At 40.3% G+C, this 24,304-nt stretch overlaps 1 protein-coding gene across 1 annotated transcript in view; it reads right to left on the minus strand.

The window, feature by feature from the left end:
• Positions 1-21,047, minus strand: part of grm5a (glutamate receptor, metabotropic 5a) — a 39,460-nt gene extending 18,413 nt beyond the window's left edge. The window contains exons 1-3 of the mRNA XM_072658312.1: positions 20,731-21,047; positions 19,085-19,830; positions 10,624-10,873 (exon numbers count right to left, since the gene is read on the minus strand). Of these exons, the coding sequence (XP_072514413.1) occupies positions 10,624-10,873; positions 19,085-19,772 (938 nt within the window). The 5' untranslated portion in view covers positions 19,773-19,830; positions 20,731-21,047. The remainder of the gene's footprint in view (positions 1-10,623; positions 10,874-19,084; positions 19,831-20,730) is intronic.
• Positions 21,048-24,304: the final 3,257 nt, after the last annotated feature.

The following is a 24,304-nucleotide window of genomic DNA, read 5'->3' on the forward strand; positions in this document are numbered from 1 at the left end:
TTATTGTGGTAATTATGGAAACTCCTACAGTGCACCCTTGTTTTTCTCAGTTTTTCTGGTTATCCTGAAAAGGTCTGAATACAAGCACACCCCTTCCCCAATGCACATATACACACTATTTAGCGTTCAGTCTGTTCGAACACTTCCTAACCTTGCAGTGCTGCCGTTACACAACTCGACGTGTGGGAGGCCTTTGTATCGTTTGTGTTCCCTCTGTAGGGAAGGAGAGGCTTTCATAACTAGTCCTTGGAGCCAAACGCGATGGGAGAGAAAGCGGCGAGGGCAGTGTTAGCGGAGTTTGAATCACTGCAGCACAGAGAAAAAGCCCACACACTGACCCCGCCGGGTCGGCCTCCTTCATAACTTCCCACTGCTACTGATGCTGTTATAAAAAGACCCTGCACAGGAGCCAAGCCACTCCAGCGCGTTTAGCCAAGTCCCACAGATTAAAGGGGGGAAAAAAGAAGCAGCAAACGTTTTACAGCTGCTCTGGGATTTTTCATTTCATATCTGGCTTTTTGAAATCTTACAGTAGCGCATTCAGATTCCAAAAGGCAATAAAGGCCCCCTGGCTTCAGCTCCCAGACGTGCTGAGCACACGTTTATTAGACAAGTGTGTTTCTGAATGATTTATATCAAACGTATTCAGACCAATGAGGCATAAGCCATTAGACTGCATTCTGGGCAATAATATCCTCTGATTAGATTTCGAATAGCTCCTGTCAATGGCGAATCTGCAGCCAATACAATACATCGCTTCCTCCCTGATTCACCACAGACAGATGGCTTAAAGCACTGCAGCAGAAGTAAACCGCTCATTAGTGAATAATGGAAATTCACTGAGTTGTAAAATTGTGCTGCTCAGGCATGGCTGTTTTTCGTGGCTCTGAATTGGGAGTTGTTCTCTGGCCTTTTTTCCCCCCATTAACTATTGTTGTAGTTGGAGAGAGAGCTGAACTTGACAAATCACGCTCACACACTCATTTTGGGTAATTACTACCACTATCATTACAGCGAGCGCTAAACAGGAAATAATGAGTTCAACTGAGACTAACTATTTAAAACTATTAAATAGTTTTTTTATTTTTTAAAAACTATTTATAACTCCCCTGTTATAATGACACTGTATGCAACAGCAAACAGAGCTAGCAGGCACTATAGTGATTTTTAAAAATTATATAATAGCATATCTGTTAAGATCTAAAGTGAAGGTCCAAAGATCTGAGACTGATATTTTACGATCTGGGATTTTTTTCTTTTATTCTAGTCTTGCATTCTCTAACGTAACAAAAACCCAGCCAGCTGAAACTGCTTTTTATTTGGCATTATTTGCTTATTAAAAACATTGGGAAGTAATTTAAGTCTATTGTAGTTCATTCAAGTTTATGAAGTTCATTTGGGCTTCTGAAGTTAAACCTGTAAGTTGTGGAAGGTTGAAAGCAAAGGTAATGATGAGGACAAAAATGATGCAAATGTCTGACCTTGGTCATGTTAAGGCCTCTGTAAAAAAGAGGGTGAGATGTTTTTAAGTCTTATTCCTTTTGTGGAAGCTCATGTTCAGACGATTCTCAGGCGGATTTGATCTACCCATCAGAGACTTTCCCAAGCCTGTGGAGTCCGTGACAGCTTCAGTGCACACTGACATTAAAGCAAAAGGAGAACACACCAAAGAGCAAGGAATTCTGAAATTCATGTTACAGTTCAAAGTTCAAAGTTTTGTTATACTGATGATATGATATGCACATAAAAGGATTGTATTAAATTTGGAAAATATAAACATTTCACAAGACTTCTGAGACACAATGTAGAAATGTTTTTTCTAAATGATCCATTAATTTCCAGTCATAAATTTAATTCTAATTTATTAAATCTAATTAATCTAATTTAGCACACTGGGTTCAGCTCATGAAGCCATCTACCTGTGTGAAAGTTCTAATGCTCCCTAACCCTAACCCTAACTGTAGTCTTAGCAAAAAGCTTGACTTGTAATGATAGTGGAACTGGTAAACGGTTTTCCACCAAAGATCCTGTTATGCAGAAAAAAAGTATGTATTATGTTTTATAAGTATGTATAAGTTTTCATGGCTCTACACCGATCAGCCATGACATTGAAACCTCTGACAGGTGAAAACATAACACTGACTATCTTATTCCAGTGGCAGCTGACAATATATACACAGTGCGGGATATATACATTGAGCATCAAGTGACTAGCCAGGTCTTGAAGTTGATGTGTTGGAAGCAGTTGACAATTAGGCATAAAGATCTAAGCCACTTTGATTCTTGGGGCAGTGGTGGCTCAGCGGTTAGAGCCCTGAGCTATTGATGACGGAGTTGTGAGTTCAATACCCGGGCTCAGCAAACTGCCACTGTTGAGCCCTTGAGCAAGGCCCTTCACCCTCCCTGCTTCCTGGGCACCATAGCCCACAGTGTGTGTGTTTGATTACCAGTGTATATGCTGTGTTCACTGTGGGTTAAAGGTGGAGGTCAAATTCCATCTGTCCAACACTAATGGTTGTCTTGTCTTGTCTTGGCTGGACATCTGGGTCTGAGCATCTCCAAACCCTCAGGCAGGTCTTGTGGGGTGTTCCTGGTATGCAGTAGTCAGTACCTACCACAATTGGTCCAAAGAAGAAGAGCGAGTGATCTGGTAACACGGTCATGAGTGCCCAAGGCTTATTGAAACAATCCATGGAGGCCTGACCTCATAACTTACAGGGCTTAAAGGATCTGCTGCTAACGTCTTGGTGCCACATATCGCAGGACTTGCACAGTAAAGGACTCAATAGGCTATTTATAACCTACAAAACCATGATCTGACTACAAAAGGTTACAAGAATTACTTGAGATTATATGAATAACAACTTTTTTGAAATAAATCTGCCTGTCATGCAGACTGATGCTGAGGTTGTTGGTTGGCTAGAACACAGCATTAAACATAAGCTGCACATTCAGCTTGTTCTTAACATCAGAAAGTGCAACAAGAAGGTCAGGGGTGCACATTCACATGTTCCAACCTAATCCCTTAACACTACTAGGCGTATTACACACTAAGATGTATTATACAGTAACTACACAGATTTCTGTACAAAGTGGAAGAGCTATTCTTTGGTAATAGAATTTGTAAAAACACGTTCAGCCCGCTGGTGGGTCATGGGCTGTTTAAGGGGGTAAACATGGAGGCCTTCTAACACTTCTAGCTAATTAAATAATTGCATAATTAAATTGCAGTTTTACCACGACTGCTTTAGCAAAGACTTAATCTTCTGTCCCTGGATATTACTAGAAGGGTCTATTCATTTTTTGCAAACATTATCTGCTGACCAGGTCACTAACATATATAACACTAATATTCTTTGTTTTGTATTCTGTTCTACTGTAGCTGTTCAAAAGTGCAGCACTGTTGTGAAAAACAGCATTATCTTTCCGTTAGCAAGTTCTTAAGTAAACAATACATCAACACCTAAGCTCATAAATGGGACTCCCTAGTCAGCACAGTCATGTGCACAGGTTGCTATGGCAACCAATATAGAGATGTGAGCCAAAGAGAGTACAATCTGGCCATAAAAAAAAAATCTGAACAAAAGAAAAAAAGAAAACGTAAATTGGAAGCCAATCTGATTTGGGTTGCACTCTGAACTAACTCTAAACAGAATTCCCAGATTAAATATGCATGCTCCTTAAAATAAACTCCAAAACATCTACCACATTAATCATATCACTCATTAGAAGGTCAGAGGTCGACACACATCTGATGTTCTGTCAAATTCATCCCGAAACCTGATTTTTTGCAGATTTTTGCAGCTGCAGATTGTGATGCTTCTCTTTACAAAATTAATGCTGCTTTCAAATGTGCAGCCTGTATTGTAGGTTCTTGGAATTTAGTCTCTGGATGAGAATAAGGCTTACTCAATTGGAATATTTGACTCTTGCCATTGAAGATTAAGACTTGTCATTATATATTAAAAACCTGAAAGAATTTTCAGAGAAGAACCCCCGGAGACACATGGTGACATATGGTGAAATATGGTGAAATATGGCCCAAAGCATGGCTTAAACTGTTTTTGGGGTGTCGGGCTCTTGTATTTCCGAGAGTATTTAATCTGATCCAGCCGGAGCTCTTCACTTAGGCTGTGGTTTACACCTGCTCTCCCACTTCCTCATCCCAACATGTTGGGACAAATGGGGGCAGAAGCTCAGACACATTTGTTTCCTGTCACACACACACACACACACACTCAGACAGACACTCACACACACTTCCAAAAAGGCATGCAGAATCACTAAGACCAGCCAGACCGCATGTAGGGCCCAGAGGCTCAGCATGACACCTATGACACCATTTTCTGAAATAGACACCCTTTAAAAATTTACACTGTGCATAAATAAACAACCTTTAGACTCTTGAGAGCAAGCATGGTTATAGGATCTCTCCCTCTCTATATCGTTTTTCTTATTTTTTCCATCAAACTTTAATAATCCTGATGCATTTATTTCTGACCTGATCACAGTACCTCAACATTAAAACACAAGTGCAAAACGGGTCTCTGAAGCAACGTCACATTTAATCATATTTAACATCTGCAAGTACTCACTCTTGGCTCCTTTTTTCAGTTCTGGTTCAGAATTAGAGGTTTAAAATAATAAAATGCAAAAAGCTGTTCACTCAGGATTAAATTTTTTTTACAATTTTGTCTAGTTCGCTTGCCAACCAAGCTCTCTTTCTGGTTAGGACTTTAAGAGCGGGACCTCAGAACCATCGATAAAAATAAGAAGTGATTGGAATAGACCAAATCCATGACAAATTAACTGCCAGTCACATATCAATGCTACCCAATATGTAGTTATGTGACTCATGGGTTAAAATTGGCTTGGTAGGACATTTGGTTTAGCCTGCCAACAAGCTACCTGTACCCTACCTTCTTGCTTTCCTTTTAGATAAGTCTTTTAGATATATTTATTAGCTACATATAGTGCAATACTATAAAATACATTTTATTTACGTTATCTTAACTGTTATATTGCACTTTGACCCTAAAACGCAAAAAAATCTAGTATAACTAGTATATTAACAAAACAGTTTTGGTTCCCTAAAGTACACTTTGTGACTTCAGAGAGTCTGCTTTAACTCCTTAAAGAACTAGAGGTTAGAGCTAATGTTAGTTAGGTTAGGTAGGTTGTGTCCTATTAGGCAGGAGGGTCATTCAGAGTATTATTAGAGATTATCTTACGTTAGCTAGCTAAGCAGGGACCTGCTACACTAACCGTAGCTGTATATAATATATGTTATAATTTAAGCTGAAAAGCTCAGGATAACTTAATGCTGGTTGATGCCACTGGCTCTTATTTTGAGACAGATAAACAAACAGTCAACACAATTTCTGCCATATCTGCACTGGTTAAACATACTCCTCTACAGGAACTAGACAAGCTGTGTGTGTGTATGTGCCAGCAATGGGTGCTGAATGCATTCACTGCATCCACAAATATTTGGACATATAGTGAAAGAGAGTCAAATCAGTGCAGAAAACATATTCCAGAGAAGGTACCTGTGGTTGCCTAGCCAAAAGACTTTTACATATTCCCTCGGCCGGATTATAAAAATCTCCTCGTTTCTCTTCCAAAGCTTTTGTAACCTGCTTTGGGAAAATTGGCCAGAAAAAGCTCCTCTCCTGCTTTGCTGAGACCCAACTCCACAAACACCTGCATGTGTGCATGTAGATGAGGGGTTTGACGGCATTAAAGGCTGTGAGAGATCAGAGATATCACACTCCTGTTTTCCTCTGACACACTGTGAGCCAGGGGAAAAGCGCCACACAAGCAAGATGCACATTTCTCCTCTCCCACATGTGACATATTTTGAGTAGAAAGCAAGAGCAGATCTCAATAGAGATACAGTATGCTAACGTTTAATGTTACGCTGCTGCATCACCAGGTGAGAGATGTGAGAGAGTGTCAGACTTTATCTTTTCAGAGTCTAAAGCCAAAAAAGCTAAAAGCTTGAGCTAAAACTATAAGCTTGTGATAATAAAAGACTGAGCTTAGACACCTATGCTGACCACCTTGCGCCAAATGGTTGACCGCTTAAAAAGCCTATAGCTGACCGACAGGCTGAAAGTGAACTGTTCAAACTTCTATTACCAGAGAACAGCCCCACCAGTTTGTACAGAAGTCCCTGTGGTTACTGAGTTATACATCTTAGTGTGTAATAAGCCTTGGAGCAGTCATGTGGTAAGGGGTTAAATGACAGGAGCATGCTGCTACTCTACTGGTGCTAGTGGGGCTAAGTACAGCCCCAGCATGCAAGAAGGTCAGCGTGGATTAACATTGATGCAGTGTGGCTGTGTAGTGTGTACGACTGTTGTTGTAATGTATAGAGTCCACATGAAACTGGTGGCACTGAGCTTGTACTAATGGTGCCAGTGGGGCTAGGTATGGCCTTAGTCACCAGGTAGGCCAGTGTGGTTCTACAGTACTGTGACGTGAGCTTGTAGGCGTGTTGGTCCAAGTTCACTTCAGTTTGCATCCCTGGGTTTGTCAGAACGTAGTTTGTCAGTCTTGAGCTAACAACAAAAGTTCTGCTTATGTCAGTAGAGGCTTTCACTGAATATTTGAATGTGAGCATTAAGATAGCCATGAAAAGCACCATCAAAAGAAGAATACACCAGCAGGACCTCACCAGCAGGAAAGTTTACTACAAAAGGTGCAAAGCGAATCTCAAATAAACCTCAAAATCAAACAGCAGAAACACCAGCTTACTGTTCTACATGAGCTCAGGCAGAACATGTTGCAGACAGATGAGATGAAAATGAACCTGGACCACAGTGATGGAAAGATAAAGGTGTGGAGGGAAAAGGATGAGTCGACCACCTCATTTGTCTTTATTGGTGATGTGACAGCCAGCAGCAGCGGCAGCTGAAAGAAATTGGAATCTGTACCAAAGCATCTTAACTGCTCGCATCCAACCAAATGCCTGAATGCATGGAGTTTCACCTTGGAGCAGAACAACAACTTATAGCATGCCGCTAGAGCAACTATGCACTTTTTTTAGGTTAAAAAAGTGGAATGTTCTTGACTTGCCAAATTTGTTACCTGACCTGAACTCTACTGAGAACACATTTGACTCACTGCAGACAGGTCTGAAGGCAAAAGGCTCCTAAAACAAGCAGGAACTGAAAACGGCTGAGTGACACGCCTGGCAGAACATCCCCAAAGGATGATATGCAGTGTCAGGTAATGCCGGTTGGTTGCAGACTTCAAGCTGTTATCAGTTCGAAAGGATTTGCAAGCAAGTGTATTAATGACAGTTTATTTGAATAAACTTATTTTATATAATGACAGTTCACTTCCTTGTTGCTAAAATTTTAAATATGTACAACCATAGAAGCATAACTTTAATAAAAATTATGTTTACTAAAAACAAATTATATATGAACTACGGAGGCCTGTGATTCGTATATAGTTCAATCATTACTACTAGAAATACACCTAAATTACACTTGAAGTTGGTATTTTGTGCATTAAAGCAGCAGTATGTGAGAATTGGTTCTTCTTGCTCTGGGGATACCTTCTAGCCACCCCTCAAGGAGGACTTGCTTACATGCATTTCTGGATGTTTAAGAGATGTTAGAGCATATGGACTGATGTGGTAGAATAATATTATGGGATTATTATTATTATTATTATTATTATTATTATTAATAATAATAAATGTAAAAATGTTACATACTGTTGCTTTAACTTCATAATCATCATACTCCATTTTAAATAGGTTGGAGTGGAGAGACAAAAAACGTGGAATAATTGCATTACTGTCCAGTTACTTTAGACTACATTATGTGCTAAATCAGTTAATAATACATTTTTACAGAGTTTACAAGAAAACACACTGATGCAGAGAATGTTAATGGGGGTTAAGTGCTATGTTTTCTTACCAGCTACCCTCACATTTCCTTCAGGTCAGCTAAGAAATACGTTGTCATAAATTGCAAGTTTGCTCAAACATCAATCATGCATCAATTCTGCTGTGTACAGATCACAGTATCAGTGTAAACACCCTTAAAAGGTGTTAAAAGGATTACTCTTAATTAAAAAAGTTACAAATACACAATTCCTCCCTATATTACCCAAATGTAACTGTTAATAAGACAGCCAAGACTAAAACGGGGTCTTAATAATAGTAATAATGATAATTACCTAATAATAGGTCATTTAGATGTCACACTGGGGGGAATTAAAATAGGAAGAATACACTCATGCTTCATGATGCCATGAATAGCATATCCGATTTTTTGGGGGAAGAAAGCTCCTGGGCAAATTCTCAAAATACTCTTTTCACAGAAGGTGTCATCAGAAATGAATAATCTCAAAAAGAACAGAGACCCTTTTTCTATTGTTTGATCAATATTGAAATTAAAAGTATGTAGCAGATTGATTTGAAGTAATGACTTACCAAACTCAGATGTTTTGTTCTATAACTACACTCTTAAAATAGTTTTTTTTTGAGGTTTTAGTAAAAGAGATGGTTCTGTACTTAACTCAAAAATCTGTGTGGACGCTTAAATGGTTCTTTACCAGGTTATTCACATTGGTTTGTAGACGGTTCTTTATAGAACCTGTTAAAAAATGGTTTTATATAGCACCAAAAAGGGTTCTACTCCCGTTGTGAGTTGAATAACCCTTTCTAGTACTATGTTAAACCCTTTTACCTTAGAGTTCAGTTTAAAATAGCTATTTATTTAAGATTATTTAAGAGAAGCAGTAGAGGAACCTTGGGGAAAAAGGTGACCTTGAAAAAGCCAAATAGAGATGACTGTGAAAGAAATGAGAGCAAAACCGTGCAACACGTCTCAAGACACTGCTATGAAGAGAATGACACATTTATCAGCCAACAGTCAAAACAACGTAGAAAAACATCCATAATAAATCAGTGGATTGCAGAAAGCTCTACTCCGATTACAAGAACTTGTAAGAGTGCCAGAATGTCTGAGATAAAGTTCTTGAAAGCAGAGATGATGCAGAGATGATCAACAACTGAAGTTGAGGATGATGATGATGATGATGATGATGATGATGCTCATGATGGTGGCCTGCTGGGTGGTAGTGGTTTCTGCTGGGTGAGAACAGAAGTTATAACTAGAACTTTACAATAGCATAATGTAAAACCTCCCCAAGACACATCCACACCACGAAGACCTACTCGATGCAATAGCGTGGTAAAAGTACAATAGTTCAGGACCGAGTTCAGGCTTTGAGATGTTCCTGCTACTGTTTTTAGATCTCAGTGTGTCATACAGTGTCACACACCACATAAACAAGTCCACTTGAAAAAGACAATACTTGAGATTATGCAACAGCTTAGAGCAGTTTGAGAAAAGTGTGTGATGGCTTAGTCATGCCGTTCGAACCACGGTAATACAAAAGCCTCATACACTGTCAGAATGAAAAGGGTACATTGTGGTTCTCCAAGGTACAAACTGTGTAATTGTACCTTGAAAGGAACAAAAGGTCCAACTATGTACCTTGAGTGTGTTTTCCTAGTGCACCACATTCATGTTTACATGGCAAAGGTGCAATTTCATGAAGCACTTTTATTATGTATCTTTTTGTTAATGGTAAATCTTCTAAATTGCATGGAGGCCATTCAGAGTGCATGCAAAATATACACAGTCAAATAAGAACATTACCACCACCCAGCACTTTGTAGTACTATAAGTACAGACTGTAGTCCATCTTCTCTGCATATTTTGTTAGCATCCTTTCACCCTGTTCTTCAATGGTCAAGACCCCACATGACCACCTGACCACCACAGTGCAGGTCTTATTTGGGCGGGGGGTCATTCTCAGCACTGCAGTGAGACTGACATGGTGGTGGTGTGTTAGTGTGTGTTGCGCTCGTACGAGTGAATCAGACACAGCAATGCTGCTGGAGTTTATTAACACCTTAGCATCACTGCTGGACTGAGAACAGTGCACCCACCAGAAATATCCAGCCACAGCCAGTCCTGTGCGCAGCGAGCTGTGACCACTGATGAAGGGCTAGAGGATGAGCAACACAAACTGTGCAGCAACAGATGAGCTTCTGTACATCTACAAGGGAGACCAATTAGGTAGGAGTGTCTAATTGAGCAGACAGTGAGTGGACACAGTGTTTAAAAACTCCAGCATCACTGCTGTGTCTGATCCACTCGTACCAGCGTAACATACACTAATAGGAGATGGACTGCAGTCTGGAATTATAGAACTCCTGTGTGTGTGTGTGTGTCTGTGTGTTTGTGTGTGAGATGATCCTTTGTAGGGTTTAAAAAAGCTCCACATAAAGTGAAGGTTCTAAGAAGAACCCCGGAAATTACCACACAGCAGGGGTCTCCAACCCAATTCAATCTCCAAGTGGCCTTCCTGCAGACATTGGATCCAACCCTAATCCACCCAATCTGATCAAACTAATTACTACCTTTAGAAGTCCTTGATTGGCTTTGGGGGGGTTTGGAGATCACTGTACCACCTCAGTGACAGCAATCAGACCATGAAAGGTACATGTTTGTTCCTGAGAGTGTGGCTCAAGCACAAAACAAAAGACGCTACTATAAGCTATTGAGTAAAGTGAGTGTAGAGTGAGCTTACCTGCCAACCAATAGGAACTCGCCCACTAGGCGGCGGCGTCTCATGGCCATGAGGATGCCGCGCACCGTCATTCCCTCGCAGAAGCATGCCACCACGCGGGCTTTGGGCAGGTGGCTGCGCAGTTTCTCCAGCAGCCGGTCAAAGCTCTGCTCCCCGGCGTTACTGTAGATTTTATCGGAATGCGCAATGCAGATGCCCTCCTTAGCTGCCATATCTTTGAAGGCTTCCATTCCGCTCTCACCATAGTTTCCTGCAGATCAAGGTCAAGAGCATGTTATTGACAAGTGTTACATTAACCATGGTGCTCCAGTGTTCTTTCAGAAACACAGATAAGTACAATAATGCAGGTTTATGGGTATCTAGGGTGGTAGAGATTTATGGCATTAGTTAGCACTCTTATTCAGAGCATCCTACATTTGAATCTTGTATTTTTAAACAATTCTACATAGCAACAAAGAGAGATGATGGTAGCAGAACCTATTTTGGTACTATATATAACCATTTATGCTTAAAGTGTAGAACATTTACCAGTTGCAGTGCAGCAGGTTATGTGCAGGTTTTATAGCATAGTGGGTAACAACACTGTCATCCCTGTGGTAGACTAGGCTTCGATTCCCTAGTACACACAATATTAACATACTAAGCCATTTTCTACCAGCAGGAAGTGATAAAGCATTGCTATGCCAGTATATGTCAGTTTTCTAGCCTCCACTGCCGCTGCACTTTAGCCACTGCATTGTTATGGCCTTTTATAATAATTGTTTTGAGACTAGCACCTCCATTTACATTTCCCATTGTATTGTGGGATAATAGAACCAACTGGTTATGAGTATGTATTTTGTATATTTGAGTATATGCAACTTTGACATTTTTATCTATACTATATATTTCATACTCAAAAAATAGCTATTCCAGAGATTCTGGATTGAACTGGATTGAGATTACAATAGCCAATGCAATCCATTAATTAATGCCTGGATTAATCCACTGGATCGAATCAGGACATCCCTACCAATAAATTCATATAGGGTTTATTTCAGGCTTTTCCATATCAATATGCATTGTGTCAGACTAAGACAGGCCTTACTCTTGGGCAATGCAAGGTACTCAAACGGTTCTCGGGAAAGTTCCTTAACCTTAAAAAAAACCTTCTTCACGCTCAGACTCATGTACAAAATAGTTCTTTTAAGACCCACACACTGGGTCAGGGATGCAGATTCCATCTGACAAGAATGATGATATTTTAAGCACATTTATTTTCAGAAGTAATAGCATCATGTATGTTTGACATATTCAGTTTCATTGCCCAATCTGAATCGTTCCAGTGACTGTCACTGAGATTTGAATGTGTCAAATGTCTAATGCCCCCCCCCCCCTTCCAAATGGCATTGCTCCAAAGAACCCCAAAGGCTCCTTTTTTCTTGAGAGCATGACGTCTTTGTGAATCTAAATATTTGGGTTTCTGAACTGAAAGGAATAAAAAGCTTCTGTGATTTTATGTGGGTCTATGTGGGTGTGTTTGTGATTCATTTGAGCAGTTGTACTGTTTTGCACACAATGAATAGAAGCATGTATTTCAGTGGGTCCCTTAAACCAGAAACTGCATGTATTTAGTCGATGTAGTCTAAGCTGTTTTTTTGTTGTTTTTTTTTTACACTTCATTCAAAGACAGACTAATGAGCAACATTCTGCTGTGCCCCGCTTTCGCACAGTGTCAGGGGTAAACTCCTCCATTTCTCTTCAGAATCAGGTCACCTACTTTCTGCCCATATGTACCAAGTGTTTTAGTAGGACTGCTGGTCTACGATGCGTGTATTGTGCTCATGGAGATCTGCAAGGCAAACAATGACACCATATGAGCATGTTTGTAGTACAGACGTGGCAGTGGAATTAACCATTTGAAGACCTAAAGAACCTTCATGGTTCTTTTAGTGGAACCAAGAGTGATTTGTGTGTGTGTGTATATATATATATATATATATATATATATATATATATATATATATATTTGTATTATATGTATGTAAATATATATATATATATATTTTATATATTTTATATATATATATATATATATATATATATATATATATATATATATATATATATAAAACAGTTAGCAAGTGAAGTAAGTGTCTGCTTGGCTAGCAAATGTAAGCTAATCTACACTAACCCACCCTCCTGCCTAACAGGACTTGATTGTCACGTTCAAAAGCCTAACTAACGTTAGCTCTTTATTATTTTGTGATCCTCTGTGGGCAGCACAGATTGCTACTGGTACCCAATCCGCTTCCTAGGTTCCTCTGGGCTGTTTTCACATCCACTTGATTTAACCCCATTTAACACTCCAAGGCTTGTATTATTCAGTAACTACAGGGACTTCTGTGCAAACTGGCGGGGCTATTCTTTAGTAATAGAAGTTTGAAATAACACTTTCAGCCCATCTGCAGGTCATTGGCTGTTTAAGAGGTTAAAATAAATCCACCGCTGATGCAATTGTCATGACAGATGTTGCCTAAGAAGTACATAATAAAATATACTCATGTGTTTTTCAAATTACTTACTTGCAAAGTTAAGTGTATAAATGCACTAAAATCAAAATATATATATATCAACTGACCTTAACACATTTCCAGGGGAATAAACCTGCAATTCTACAATATGATATATGACATAAATATATTATAAATGATAGAAGGAGGGAACTCTTTGGGCTGGAGTTCAAATGGCTTCTGCTTTGAGCTAGAAGACCAGCGCCCCCAGCACAGCTGTCCATTAGGGCGCAAATTCACAAACCTCTTTTCAATTTCCTTAAGAAGCAGTGTAACAGCCAAAACAGACCTAAATACCCAAATGTTCTCACTGTCTGTTGTTTCATATTGAGATTTCGCATACAGACTCTAAAGTAAAGACCCTCTAACATTGACGCCTTGAAATCGTTTTCATCAGAGACATCACTCTAAGAACCCATGCACCTTTATTTTTAAGAGTATAGGGTTTTTAATGCATTGCCATGGCAATGTTGCTGTCTCTGAATCACCCACACACTCTTGCCCAGGCAGAAAAGGTCAGTTTTGTAGCTTTTTCCAAATGGGAATGCAAGACGTTCTCACAGTAAATAAAAACCCGCCCAAAAACAGTCATTGGTCAGCATCTAGTGAACATCTTAAGGAAGTCAGCGTTTTTAAGAATTTCTGTTTTATCTGTCCACACAAAAGCACTGAACTGATGGGGTGCAAAATCTTTGCCATGAACACGAAAGACTTTTTAAGGCATTTTTAAGGCAAATCCAGATACGAGTAAATGGGGCCTAAGAATACTGAAAACATTGTGCATCAAAAATACCCTGAGAATGGGAACATAATAGCTATTAACTTCTTAAGTGTACACAAAATAAGTTCTGTACTTGTCTCTCCAGGGAAGTGGATGCATTTCTCTCCTCCTAGCACTCCTCCAGCTAACACGCAGTGGGCTGGCTTTGCTATGTTATGATTAATCTCTGCTTGAAACATTTGGTTTCTTAGCCAGGCCTCTGTGAGTCATAAGTACACACTCTCTTCCTCCTTTCAAGTTTCAGTAAAGGTTCTAAAACTGAACCTTGCTGGTCACATAAAGTGTATTTTCACTGGTTGAATTAAACTGTACTGATTTTGAGACGTTGCCATTGATGATATATCGCTATTTGAATTATAAACTAGTCTCTCATTTTGGCACATATTAAATTGTTTCTTTTTTTTTAAACCAATTCACAATTGTTGTGGAGTTTGATATCTAATGATGCATTGAATCATTTCCTACATCAGATTTTTCTAAATCTAATTTCCTCAGTCGTTGTGAGGACAGGGATTTATATCCTGAGCCTACATTCTTATTATACACCGCCAAATTCCTCAAGCTGTTCCCAGCGTTGTTTTTTTTTTTTTAAGCTTCCAAGTTTAGTCACAGATTTTCCTTTCTAAATTTCTCTGTTTGCGTCTCCTCTTGGGGCACAGCGTTCAAAGGCTCTCTCTCTCTCTCTGTTCCTCTCTGCCAGAGAACAGCATGTGGGATGTGTAGAGATGGCACTACCTACAACTCTGCTCTGAGGTGAGACAAGCCAAGAAATCTGGCTTAGTTTAATGGGGTATAAAAAAACTGGCAACATTTTGAAATAGGGTGACATTGTAATGCCCTTGTAATGCACTTATGGAGCCTTAACAAGCCAGTAGCTGGCTGTTAATTCCTAAAAGCAAGGTGAATAAAGTATTTTTTTCAGCGCATTATTTGTGTACATTTTACATATGTCCAACATCCATCATACATACATACATCTTTTTGCCTGATATGTCAGGATCATTATTATGCCCTTGTTACCCCTAATTAAGACAATAGCTGGTGGCTAATGTATCTGCCCAATATGTACAAATTAACTGGCTGCTTATTACTCTTACTCTTATTACTATAACACTCTAAAAACTGCTGGGATGTTTTTTGTTGTGCCCAGAGGATGAGTTTAGCCCGTTGGGTCATTTTGCTGGGTTATGTGCATGCTGCTGGATAGCTTTTGCGTAGTTGTGAGGTTCAGCTGTAGAGTTAGTAACAACCCAGCCAATGGGTGAAAATTTCGAGCAAACAAAAAGTAAAATAAAATCAAACAATACCAAGATATGTTTGAACAAGCAAAAATATTATATGCTGTATTTTGTTGACTTATAGGAATAGCTAACTTTAGGTTGCTTATGTTAATATTAACTGCTCATGATAGCTGTATTATGATTATTATGAATTCATTTATTTATTCATATATATTTTTTTTCTTTATAGCCTTGGTCAGTTGAGACCACCCCACCACCCTTGCACTGGGGACCAAAACCTTTGTGTTTATCTATACTAAAGGATCTCCAGGTGCACACCAATTCCGTCACCATCCCAAAAGGAGAAAAACTGTATGAAAGGATGAGGAAAATAGAGCAGTTAGACAGAGAGATGGAGAAAGACTATGTCCACAAATATTTGTACATGTGTGGACACTATATTTGTTCTATTTATTATTATTATTATTATTATTATTATTATTATTATTATTTTACCGTACGCTCATTGTGTATTCTGTGCTTGTCTTGTATGTAAACTGCTGGAACACTCCTTTGTGCCTTTATGAATGAATAAAGCCTCATCTTTTATGGTGTTTCAAAAGATTATGATGTAAAAACAATAATTACCTTAGTTATTGCTTTATAATGTAGTAATAAGCATTGATATTCTGATTACTGGATGAAAGGATATTACACAGCACAGTTATTACCTAAGTGAACTGAAGGACAGTATTCAGTTTCTGTAATGTATTTTATTCATGTGGAAATGATGGTCACGTTCAATGCGTCCCTTTCTTTCAGTGTATGAACATACGGGTCGCTGTTTGTTGTTTCCTGCTCTCACGTTAACATGGTTGTTGGTGTGCTGACCTTATTTCCTTTGCCCACCCGGGACCAATAGCCTTCGAGCACGGTACACTCCACCTGGGAAATTAATTATACCATACCCGCCGCCCACTGGCAGGGAGAAAATAAAGCGAATATGTAAATGGTGATCATGATCGGCCCTCGTTGAGCGAGCCAAGCTGTCCTACTGAATTCTATGGTCTGTCATGACACAAACAGAGAGACGAAAACAAAAGCAGGGCGCCTACACAGTAACCACAGTAACGGAGTCACGCTGGGTCTCAATATGCCCATCAACTGTTTATAGGCAAACAGGGCCGGAGTAATGTGGGGGAGTTTCAAATCAATTACATATAATGTAGCCGATGATGAAGGGAAACACTTTGGATTTTGGAAAACACAGCGCTGATCTGAAGCGATCTGAAACAGGTCGGGGTATCATTAGCTAGAGAGCTTTATAATTACAGGTGATGATTCATTTTCTATGGCTCTTTTCAGAGGTACTTGTTAGACATTTTGTTCTCTTGTGCTTCAGCTAAATGCTCAAATTAGCATGAAATGAGTGTTTATCAGTACAGGGTACAGCACTTTACTCCGCCACCTTTTGCCTTAAGATTATATTTCGGTGTACAAGTACTACTCCTCAGTATTCCACAGATGCCAGCTCTTCCATTTTTAACAGTGCTGTAATTAACATTTGTCTGCCAGGTCATCAGTCTTGGAGCCCACCAAGGGCTGGTACAGGCGACTTGACACACGGTTCATTATTCAAACACGCTGAAGAACGTTAATGTATTTTGTCAGGATGGACCTATTAACAGCACAGAGTGTGAGTGTCAGTAATTACACAATTACAGTGTGCGTGGTGGGGCCCCACGATTTCATTTTTCAGCTCATATTATGTATTATGACCCCATATTAGATAACATAATCTAAGCCAGTGAAATGATCTCAGAAAATTAAATGATTTCAGTTAAGCTAAGTTGTCTTTGATAGGATTACCTGTCTTTATTGAATTATATCAGAGTTTAGAATTTATTATTAAAATCAGGCATTTTTTACTTGTTTCAAGATGTAGCTTACATTGCCAAACATCAAGGATTTTGAGAAGGTATTTGATGTTATTTGAAAGTCTCTGTTGTCCTGAAGTTAGGGGATTAACCCCTTAAACAGCCTAGTTTTAGAAAGTATTATAGAAGTACAAACTTCTATAACCAAAGAATAGCCCCACTAGTTGGTACAGAAGTCCCTTTAGTTACTGAATAATGCACCTTGGCGTGTAATAAGCCTTTCTGTATTAAGGGGTTAAGGTCTGAACTACCTGTCCAACCTCAGAGTTGTCCAGAGTTCTCTGAAACTGCATTAAAACCACACTCACTGTGGTGTTTTTAGACGTGTTCTGAGGTGAATGAAAGAAGACAGCAAAATTCAGATTTTCTGTTGCCTCATTTGGTAAGCAGTCACTCTTAAGGCTTCATTTTAGTATCAAGTGTGACATTTTCGCTAGGAAACTATTAAAAAATGTAGGTAGTACAACTAGTTCTTTGAGCGATGAATAGAAATGAATAGAGATGAGTGTAAAGAACATTTTAAAGAAAGGCTTAAAGAAAGCTCTTCAATGGCACCGCTCAAAGAGCCATTTGTAGCACCTTTATTTTTAGGAGTCTTAGGTCTTACACCTGCCATTAACATGCGTTTTGTATCTGGAAAGAATCTGGATCTACTTTGACCGAATTCTGTTTACACTCTTGTTTTACTTCCTGTAAACAATGGTTTCCCATCAAAATTGTCCTGCTCCGGGAGACTGTGGACAGAGAGATGGTGGGGGGCTTTACAGCATGGTAGAACTGTAGATGGTTCTCTCATTCCCGTAATGGCTTTATCAAAAAAATGCGACAGATTATTTAAACCGCAAGGGAACAACACTTACATATTTTAAATTTAGCTTACATATGGATTCAGCCAAAGACTTATGATTACTTATTGGAATACAACATTTCACCTTTGCACCATTACAAATAAAGGATATACTGAAAAGTGGTAAACATAGGCCAGAGTTGGCTACTGTGGGTTGCTGATGCATTATACCTCCCCAACAATATTAAAGCTTGCTAAGAGTGAAAGATAATACTAGTCACGCTGTTACAGACCACACAAAATACAGTACATATGAATCTTTCAGAGCAAACCTCTCAAACTAATCCAAATCCTTGTCCAAAGGATTCAATTATGAATAGTCTTAACTGAGTTTCACTTCCACAGCCACAGGCCACTCACCGTTCTCCAAATTGAACCTTGTTCTTATTAAAAATAAAGAAAATCTAAGCCTAATGTTCTTTTACCTTCTTTTACCTCAATGGCAGCCTTACACTGCAGTCTATAAAGCCAATAACGGTGGCAAAAAAATGTTTCTTTGGAAAGAGAGAAAGAGAGTGGTTCTCGAATGTTTAGTCTAAGGCCTTCTTTGTGGACAGTAAATGACATTGCTCCCAACCATGACCTTGTCTTAAAAAAACACACAGTTTATTTTGGTACTCTCTCTGATCTGCATGTACAATAGATGTGTGCAATTCTTTGACTATTGCATTCCAGATTAAGCATAAGCCTAGGCTGCATCCCAATTGCATACGACACACGTATACTGTAAGATATAGACTATATACTAACCTTAATAGTACCAATTTGGCAGGTTAGCAATTTCAATATTGTTAAAGAATGTCTAACATTTTATACAAGTACCAGTTTTGGATATGGCTGAAGCAGATTTAATAATCTGACCAGGGGCGTTGCCAGGGATTTAGGCCCCATGAAAAATATTACATTGGACCTCACAAGTCAACAATTCTTGACCTGATCCAAAAATGCGTTAATTGATATATTTTTAGGGACCTTGTCAGTCACAGGCCTTTAAATTCGCCCTGACTCCCCTGCTCTTTGCCATCATTTTAAAGAACCCATTCTTGGAACCTTTGTTTGTAAGACTGTGTGCCAGTCTTACAAGAGAAGTTTAATCACCTCAAGCAGCACACGTCACATCTTACCCTCAGTGTGTATAGCCGAGACGTAGGTCCAGTTGTATCTTTTGACGATGTCCACCATGGCTCTAGCCTGCTGAGCATCCGAAGGCACCACCCTCATAAAGTACTTGTACAAGGACTTGTCGCTAAGGTCCATGCTCGTGGCCGAGTAGGCAATCTGTGGGATGTTGAAGAGCTGGAGAAGGTTCTGGACCTGGATGGCCACCGAGCTGGACCCAGGTCCAATAAGACCCACTATGGGCTTCTTCCCTCTCATGGGTGTCCCGCCACCATCAGCTGCACATTTGGAAATGCTCTCCTCTTCCTCAGCCGAGACCAGCGTATCACGTATGAATTCGATGCTCTGCTCTAGGGCCACGGCAGAGTGCCAGCAGGAGTCACGGATCTCACAGCCCAGTGTGATGTTGGGCAGGATGTTGGGGTCGGCGTTGATGCGGTCCAGCGTGTGCATCATGGCCTCCACGCGCTGGATGCCGTACTGCTCGCGGACGGCACCGCATTTGCGCTCGTGGACTTTGTCCGCTGGCGGCTGGTGGTGCACCGAGAACAGAGCCCCGATGATGATGTCACCAGGGAAGTGGGCCAAGACCCGGCGCTCATTGGACTGAGCCTTGACCAGCGGGCCCAGACTTGTGGGTCGGATGCCATCTCCAAACAGTGCAAAGAAGAGCAAGAAGAGCAAAATCCCCATTTCCTGCCTGCCTTTCAGATCAGTCGGTGCCAGAATGCAGGTAGATCCCTCAGGGCATCTGCAACAGATAACAGGGAAGGAAAAAAGAGAAGCTCAGATGGAACATCTAGGACAATATCTTCGGAGATGACTACCACCCACCACCCCCTTCCCACCCACCCACCCATCCTCCACTCTGTGAAGTGTGACAAAGCTGTTGTCAGGGCAATGTTGGATGAAAAGACATGTTTTCCATCTCTCTGAAACGGAGATGCAGAAGAAGATACGAATGAACACGCGCCTCAAAAAAGATGTGCTTTTTCAAACGATCCTCAAACATTTTCTACAAACAGCCATCAGCTCCAGCCAAAGCAAAATAAATATCACTTCAGTTTTTCTGTGACCCATAATCACTCCACTCGTCTTCTTTAAGGACTAAAATACCTCTTGGCAAATGACTAATCTGGCGTGAAAACGTGCCAGCTGCGTTGGCAAGGAGAGAAACCTGTGAAGCAATGGTCACACTTTCATTACCGTTGATCATATGAATGTTTTCTTGAAAGGATTCCAGCAAGAAATGGCAAACCAGTCTTCAGTAAAGGTCATTAACGTGTTCAAAGTTCTGGGAACTCCTGAAAAGATCATTTTCACAACTGCAACCCACATAAACACAAGCAATCCAGGCGAGGCGCGGAGCTGTCCGTGGTGCTGAACACTCGGAACGCATACTCGTCTATACTGGACCTATACAGGCAAATCTATAGAAAAGTCCATCCAGTGTAAGTCTGCCCTTCAGGACACCATTTGGAACAAGGCAGACGCGCCAGGCTATGAATCAAACGACACTGACATTCCGTTAAACTTGAGAAGTCCCAGTGTGATCACGTAAGCACGACCCACATCGCAAACCCCTGGATGCTATTCACTGGACTCTATTTCACGTTTACAGCAACATCAAGCAGCATTACAGGCATCTTACCGTTCTCTCGTTGGCTGGCAGGTTGGCTGGTTGCTCGTGTCTCGCAGCGCTGGGTGTCTCTGTCTGTCTGAGCGCTCACTTCAGCGCCGTGTGTCGATTCGGGTTCGTCACATGGCATCGTGCATAGCCTGCCCCAGCCTGCGCTTTTGCGCGCTTACTTCGAGCGTCTGAGATCGAAACAGATAGATCGGGACACGTCTCTGCTAATAAGCCTAAGGGTACTTCACGCCCAGCTTCGCAAACGAACCAGCTGGACTGTGCTCACCAGCTCTGTGCAGCATCCACAGCATCCAACTGAGTCTGAAGCGTAGGCTGCGAGTGTGTATGTGTGTGTGTGTGTGTGTGTGTGTGTGTATGTGTGGGTGCGCACGCTGTTGTGTTTGGAGTGACAGGAAGTTTGAATTCCCACCACCAATCAGGTTGGCGTGTCTTTCTAGAGGAATATAATAACCTACTGGCAGGCAGAAAACAGTTGGGAAACAGCCCTATTTCGTAGACAGTATGGACACAATTTGGAGCAGGCTATTATTAATAGCATTAATAATTCACATCATTAATGATTCATTATTATTAATATTTTATTTATAATTTACAGAATATAGGTTGGAAAACAACATTTCCCAGTATGTTCAATTACGCCAAATAAACTTTACTTAGGCTTTAACCTGCACAGGTGTATGTTCTCTGTATCCTGTTGTACTGTTGTAAAATACTGTACTGGTCATTTGACTAAGGGGGGCCAAAACATTTGCATACAACTGTATATAGTATACCGGGGTGGTCAATTCTTGTCCTGGAGGGCCTGCTTAGTTTAGTAGGTCTATTAGAGCAGGGAAATTAGCAAACTGTGATGAACTCCAGCCTCAGTTGCCCACCCCTGATATAGACTGATGAGCCAAATAAGCAAATCACATCACAGATTATCCCATAACAATGGCACATATCAAGGTCTGGGATGTATGTTGGACTGGACAGCCAGTTCTGGTAGTTGGTTGCAGTATAATAGGTCATGCATGAAGCCCTCAGCAACTCTAACAAGGGCCAAATGGTTATGGCTAGATGATTGCATCAGAACATTTGCAAAATGGCAAAGCTTGTGGGGGGCTCTTGGTCAGCTTTATTGTACGATAGGTGTCGACACCCAAAGCCGATCGATGGGTAAGGGCAGTGAAAGCTATTCCATCTGGGTGGAACCAGCAGAAAGGCTAAGTCTCAGGCTCAAGTCTCAGAAATGTTTGATGATGATTACAGTAGGAAATCCTCAAAACACACCCGCTGTGTAGCTGCAGACCAGAGTGCTCATGCTAAACCCTGTTCACTGGCAGAAGTGCCGAAAACGGGCACACATAAGTCTGGATAGGACCTTGGAGCAAAGGGAGAGGGTTGCCTAATCTAATGGCTGTGTGCATGTGTGCTGAATCCACGGCAGATCCACCTCGCAACAGACAAGTTAAAGGATCTGCTATAATCTCTTGGTGTCAGATACCACACCTTTATAGATCTTGTGGAGTGAGCTGTTTTGGTGGTACACAGAGGACCTTATATCTTATATCTTAAGGTCTTAATGTTTTGGCTCATGTACTTTATGTAATCTCTCACAAAAAATAAATAAATAAATAACAGTCTCTGGTCTTCATGACTGCCTTACGCCATATTAGTCATATAACAGTTTCTTAAAGCGGTTCTAAATTAAAAGCTTCCCCCACATTCTTCACTGCTGTCCACAGGCCTCCTATAGAGGCTGGATGTCTTTCTGCACATATTTCCCAACACAATCCCACAAGTTCCTAATGCTGTTTAAATCTGATGTTGGCCAGGATCTGACCTCCACACTCCTCACCCCACTCCATCACTTAATGAGCAGTGCATCTTCTAGTGTCTTGTTGGTCTATAAGGTTTACTTTTTTGTTATTCATCTAAGAAAGAGATGCCCGCATACCTCCAAATGTGTCAGAAATCCAGAAGTAGTGGTGGCTTGGTGGTTTGATTATGTGATCATGTGTGGGTGGCTTGGTAGTTAGCATGTTTGCCTCTCAGCGCTGAGGTATTGGGTTCCAGTCCCTCTCTTGGTGGAGTTCCCATGTTCTCCCTGTGTCCGTGTGGGTTTCCTCCCCCAGTCCGAAAATATGATTGCTCTTAAATTGCCTCTGTGTCTGCACTTCTGCACTTTGTGTTGGAACCACCAAAAACACGTGTATGGCAGTGGTCTTCAAAACCAGGGTTAAGAAATGCTGTTCTGTTGCTGCTCTAGGGGTGTTGTAGTATGTTTGACCCTGTGCTCAAACATACCACAAAAGAGAACATCATGGCCCAGCCGTGAGACCCCATGTCTGCATCCGCTTGGGTTCGATACCTCTGGAACAGTACAGTACAACAATTTGGTTGTACTGCACAATTATAAATGGCATTAAAAACATAATAATAATAATAATAATAATAATAATAATATTCTATTCCAAGAACCATTAATTAGAACCTTTATTTTTTGTGTTTAGAGCTCACTTCTCATTTATATAAAAAAAAGAAAGGGTGAGAAGTGAGTAGTTCTTCTACCACTCAAAAAAAAAAACTTTTTTGGCATTTTTGTCTTAAAATTGTAAAAAGTAATGGGTTTGATTGCATCCTTTTATTACCCCCCTCTGGCAAGACATTTTCCTGGAGCTTAATCGTTTTAATGTGTCCTTTCCCAAAGGTCTTAGCTCAGTGACACCTAATATATAAGAGTATTATAAATTTAATGTAGGTCTAGATTTTAATACACACAATATATCTTTACATGCCCAATAACAGAACAGATGATAAGGTAAGAGAATATTCTTATACTCAACATAATGTGACGCTAAGCTGGTTTCACTTCTCAGCAGCACCACTATCTGCAAGATGCGTCTACAGAGCCAGGAGAATATTAAGACCTGACTTTAAAAAAAAAAGGCTTATCCTGGTCTGTTCGACAAGTGGGACCTGAACGCAGTAGTACTTCTGTTATTTGAACACAGTGCCATCATCTGGTTAAGTCATGCACTGCATATCAAACTTCAACTCAGATCCAAGCAGTTAAAACACTGACTGTTGCCTCTGACTTTCTAATGTGGATTGTGAATGGAGGCATATTACTGCTTTCACATGTGCTATAATAAACGTCCTCCATAATAAAGGTAGACCAATGCATTTTTGGTTGACCAACAGCCAACACTGATCTACAATACACATTGTTGGGAGTGGGTTTATGCATGCAAGAAGTGCTATATGGTGATTAAGACCACCTTCTTTGGATAAATAAAAATACATAGTCTTTTACCATGTATATACCATGTAAGAGGGTGCATTTGGGTCAATACAATCTTAAAATCTTTTTAAAAAAATGTTATTCAGTAAAGGTAATGGTTGTATTATAGAACAATGACTCTCAAAGGGGGACTCAAGGAATGGTAAATATTTTAATCGGTCTTTTGTATGCTGTTCAATATAGCACCAAAAGGGTTCCACCATTGTTCCAAGTCTTTAAAGACCCCCACTCCCCATTTATGTTGGACACAAATGGAATTCAACCTTCATCCTTAACCCACACTAGTGA

This window comes from Salminus brasiliensis, chromosome 16, assembly GCF_030463535.1.
Source record: "Salminus brasiliensis chromosome 16, fSalBra1.hap2, whole genome shotgun sequence".
Lineage (NCBI taxonomy): Eukaryota > Metazoa > Chordata > Actinopteri > Characiformes > Bryconidae > Salminus > Salminus brasiliensis.